This window comes from Tupaia chinensis, unplaced genomic scaffold (assembly GCF_000334495.1).
Source record: "Tupaia chinensis unplaced genomic scaffold, TupChi_1.0 Scaffold000020_1, whole genome shotgun sequence".
Taxonomy (NCBI): domain Eukaryota; kingdom Metazoa; phylum Chordata; class Mammalia; order Scandentia; family Tupaiidae; genus Tupaia; species Tupaia belangeri.
This window is the reverse complement of record NW_006159450.1, coordinates 557,392-560,644: the sequence shown is the minus strand read 5'-3', so window position 1 is coordinate 560,644 and position 3,253 is coordinate 557,392. Positions and strand designations below refer to the sequence as shown.

The following is a 3,253-nucleotide window of genomic DNA, read 5'->3' as shown; positions in this document are numbered from 1 at the left end:
ACACACACCCCCGGACACCCGCGGGGCGCCGGGCCCTGCCGCTAGAGCCCACTGAAAGGTCCACGGAAAATGTCGGTAAGGCGACGGAAGGAGCCACTCAGCAGGGCAGGCCAAGCGGGAGCAGAGGGGGACACCACGGCTTCCAGCTAGCCGGTCTCTCGGGGACACCCATCCAACAGAGTAGAGACAACAGTCTCTACTCCCCTCTCCTTCACATACTTTCCACCCTAGAAGTTTAGCAAACAGACTGTCTTTGTGAACTGACGGCAAGCCTAAGGCCTGTGCAATCGACCCGCCCTTGGCCTCCCCGGCTCACAGCAGTACCTGCAGGCAGGACCCAGTGATTTGCTGCGATTATGTTTTCCGTCTCTTCTTCCAAATTTTCGCTGCTGGGGCCATCTTCATTCAGCTGGAAGACGTGGAGTGCAACGGTGCACGCGCTCAGGTCGATGGGCTGTGGTGGCGGGAAAAGGCGGAGACCTGCATGAATCTGACACCCTTTAGTTCCAGGTTTACACGTCGCACGTCAAAGTCCGAGACTTAAATGGAATGTGCGGTAACGTCAAAAACCAGTTCTCAGGGCCCACAGATGGCAAAGAGGCTACGTCACTGGACTCCCATGTGGTCGACCGCGGTTCGAGCCCCTGGTGGCTTGAAACTTGTGCCAGGAGTGTGTGTGTGCATGCCCGAGATTCCAGAAGGGGATGCAGCGTGGCCGTCGGGGGGGGGTCATTTCTCACTTTTCTCACCATCTCTGTCTCTCTCCAGCAAGTGCATGCACCCTGAGGCAAAAAACCTCAAAAAAGAAAAGAAAAGAAACTAGTTCTTACACCAGCCTGTGGCACGGTAGTTAAGGCAGCTGAATCCCATGTGGCTGGCTGCACGGCTGGAGTCCTGGACACAACAGCTTCCAAAACATACCATGTATGCATGCACACGTGCCTGAAAGCCCAGAGACGTGAGGAGATGCGACTGTGGCATGACCACCCTCACAAGGGGTTCTTTCTCTCCCCCTCTCTCCAAAGTACATATATCCTCTGACAAATTAAAAAAGCAAACAAAAAACCCCAGTACTTGGGTTAGATGAAAGGCTATCATTTCATTTCAGATTTAAAATGAGCTCTTTTGAAAATGTTCATCCAACCTTCTCCCTTTGGGCCCTGTCCCTACATAAAGAACTTAACTGGCTTTTACATTTTTTTAACGTATGCGTGTTAAGTACGAACACCGTAGGAGGAGAGATCCCTAAACCCGGCCTCAGAGACGCTGTGATCGGTAACACACGCACACATATCTGACCAAATGTGGAGCTCCACTGTCTCCCGATGGCTGCTTTTCCCAGATGGCTACAGCTTGCTGAGGCTCTCCACCAGTGCACGGAGGGCTATTTTGCTCTTTCTAATGGCTGTGTCATATTCCAGTTGGTGGGCAGTTAAAGTATTTCTAATGTTGGCTCCCCCAGTGACACAGACAGCTATGAAACAAGCCGCCCATCAGCATCCGTGGGGTGCTGGTTGTAGGCGCCCCGGCACCCCAACCCGGGAACGTGCCTCCTTCTCGTGTAAACGGCACCACAGACGCCCCCCGCCTTACAGTCACAAATGTACTCGATGCCGTGGTGGCTTCACGTGGGCAAAGCTCTTCAGTCCAGATATTCCTTAACTTATAATAAGGCCATATCCTGGCGAATTAATAAAATCACAAGTTAAGCCATTCTAAGTCAAGAATCGCCTACATTAAAAAAATAAATGATCCGTTTTATTATTATTATTATTTTAATTTTACCAGAGAGAGACAGAGAGAGAAAAGTGAGAGAGCAAGCCACCAGGTCTGGGACTCGAACCTTGGTCAGCCATGTGGGAGTCCAGGGTCCTTAAGCACTATGCCTCCTGCCGGCCCCTCACCTACATCAAGTCATCTCTAGATCAGTTGTAATACTCTAGCCGATGCTAATGCTGCATAAATATTTGCTATCCTGTATCTTAAAACCATGTGATTATTTGTTTTACCGAAACGTCTCTTCAACCCGAGGTTGGCTGAATCTGTCGCACAGACCCCATGGAGAGCCTGCTTGTTAAGACTTGCGCCTATGACGGACCCGCAGTCAAAGACGGAACCCTAAAACATACAAGGGGTCACCCCAACACCCCCCGTTAGGCTGTGCTAAACTCTTCTCCACTCGTGGGTTGGACAGCTCCTCCACTCCCCTTGGTCAGAGCCAAGGGCGAGGCCATTAGGTATCGGTGTGAAGGGCACTGACATGCCACAGTACCAGTCCTCATTTAGGAACGGCCCTTGTAAGCAAATCTCCCATGTCAAGCCTATTCAAAATCGACGCTTTGTGAGACAAGAACCGCACGCTTCCGAGCGGCACATCTTCCTAGGGATGTTTCTGGCTGTGCTTACACCAGCTCCCATGCTCCGCAGGGCTTCCCCAGCTCCCACAGTGGGACCAGCCACGCGAGGAGCGTCTGACGGCCCAGCTAACACCCCATGAGCACCAGCCACATCGTCCTGTCCGACGGCTGCCAAGGCTCAGAGCGCGCTGCCGCCAACCCCACGCCTGGCCGCCCAGTTCCGTCGGCTACACGGACCAGTTCCCGACAGCACACTGTCAGGGCAGCAAGACAGGCAGGAGGCCGACTGGGCCGCGTGATCACTGTCCTTGGCATGAGGCCGACTGGGCCCCGGGATCACTGTCCTTGGCCCCGTGGCGTTAGGTTACCTGCGGGTCTTTAACCTTTAAGTCTGTGTCGACTATAGACACAGAGTGCACATGCCGGGTCAGAAAAGGCTCGTCGAACTCGGTCCACGTGTAATCGCCGAACACCACGCTGTGCCTGCCGAGCAGCTTCCTCACGCTCAGCTTTATGTCTTCTTTTTTTGCAGTGCTGAGAGAAAAGAAAACAAAAGATCAGAGCTAAGAAAGGAGGTTTTAAGATCGTTTCAGGCACTCGGAGCTTTGGCTGAAAGGCCAGGCTGGAGCAGTCACCTGCCGGTGCTCCCTGGCCAGGCTGTGTGGCCTCAGGCAGGACAGTGACTCTGCCACTTCGGGAGCTCAAGTAAAGACCCAGAACTTCCCAGGTTTCTGCCTTAGGACCGGTCCCCTCCGGGCAGGGATCGCAGCCCTGGGGCGCCACGTCCTGGCCCGGCGACCTTCCCCGCGGCAGGCAGGGCCGGCTGTGCCGTGTGCCAGCACCCTCCGCGGCAGCAGGGGTGCGTGCGGGTGGCTGTGAGCGCGAACCCCGGCCTG

The 3,253-nt window shown here is 54.4% G+C and overlaps 1 protein-coding gene across 1 annotated transcript in view; it reads right to left on the bottom strand.

Annotated features, from left to right (window-relative positions):
* Positions 1–2,911, bottom strand: part of TRIP13 (thyroid hormone receptor interactor 13) — a gene marked incomplete at its 5' end in the record, with an annotated part of 22,317 nt that extends 19,406 nt beyond the window's left edge. Inside the window, 2 exons of the mRNA XM_006140129.3 lie at positions 325–454; positions 2,726–2,911. Of these exons, the coding sequence (XP_006140191.2) occupies positions 325–454; positions 2,726–2,911 (316 nt within the window). The remainder of the gene's footprint in view (positions 1–324; positions 455–2,725) is intronic.
* Between the last annotated feature and the right edge of the window lie 342 nt (positions 2,912–3,253).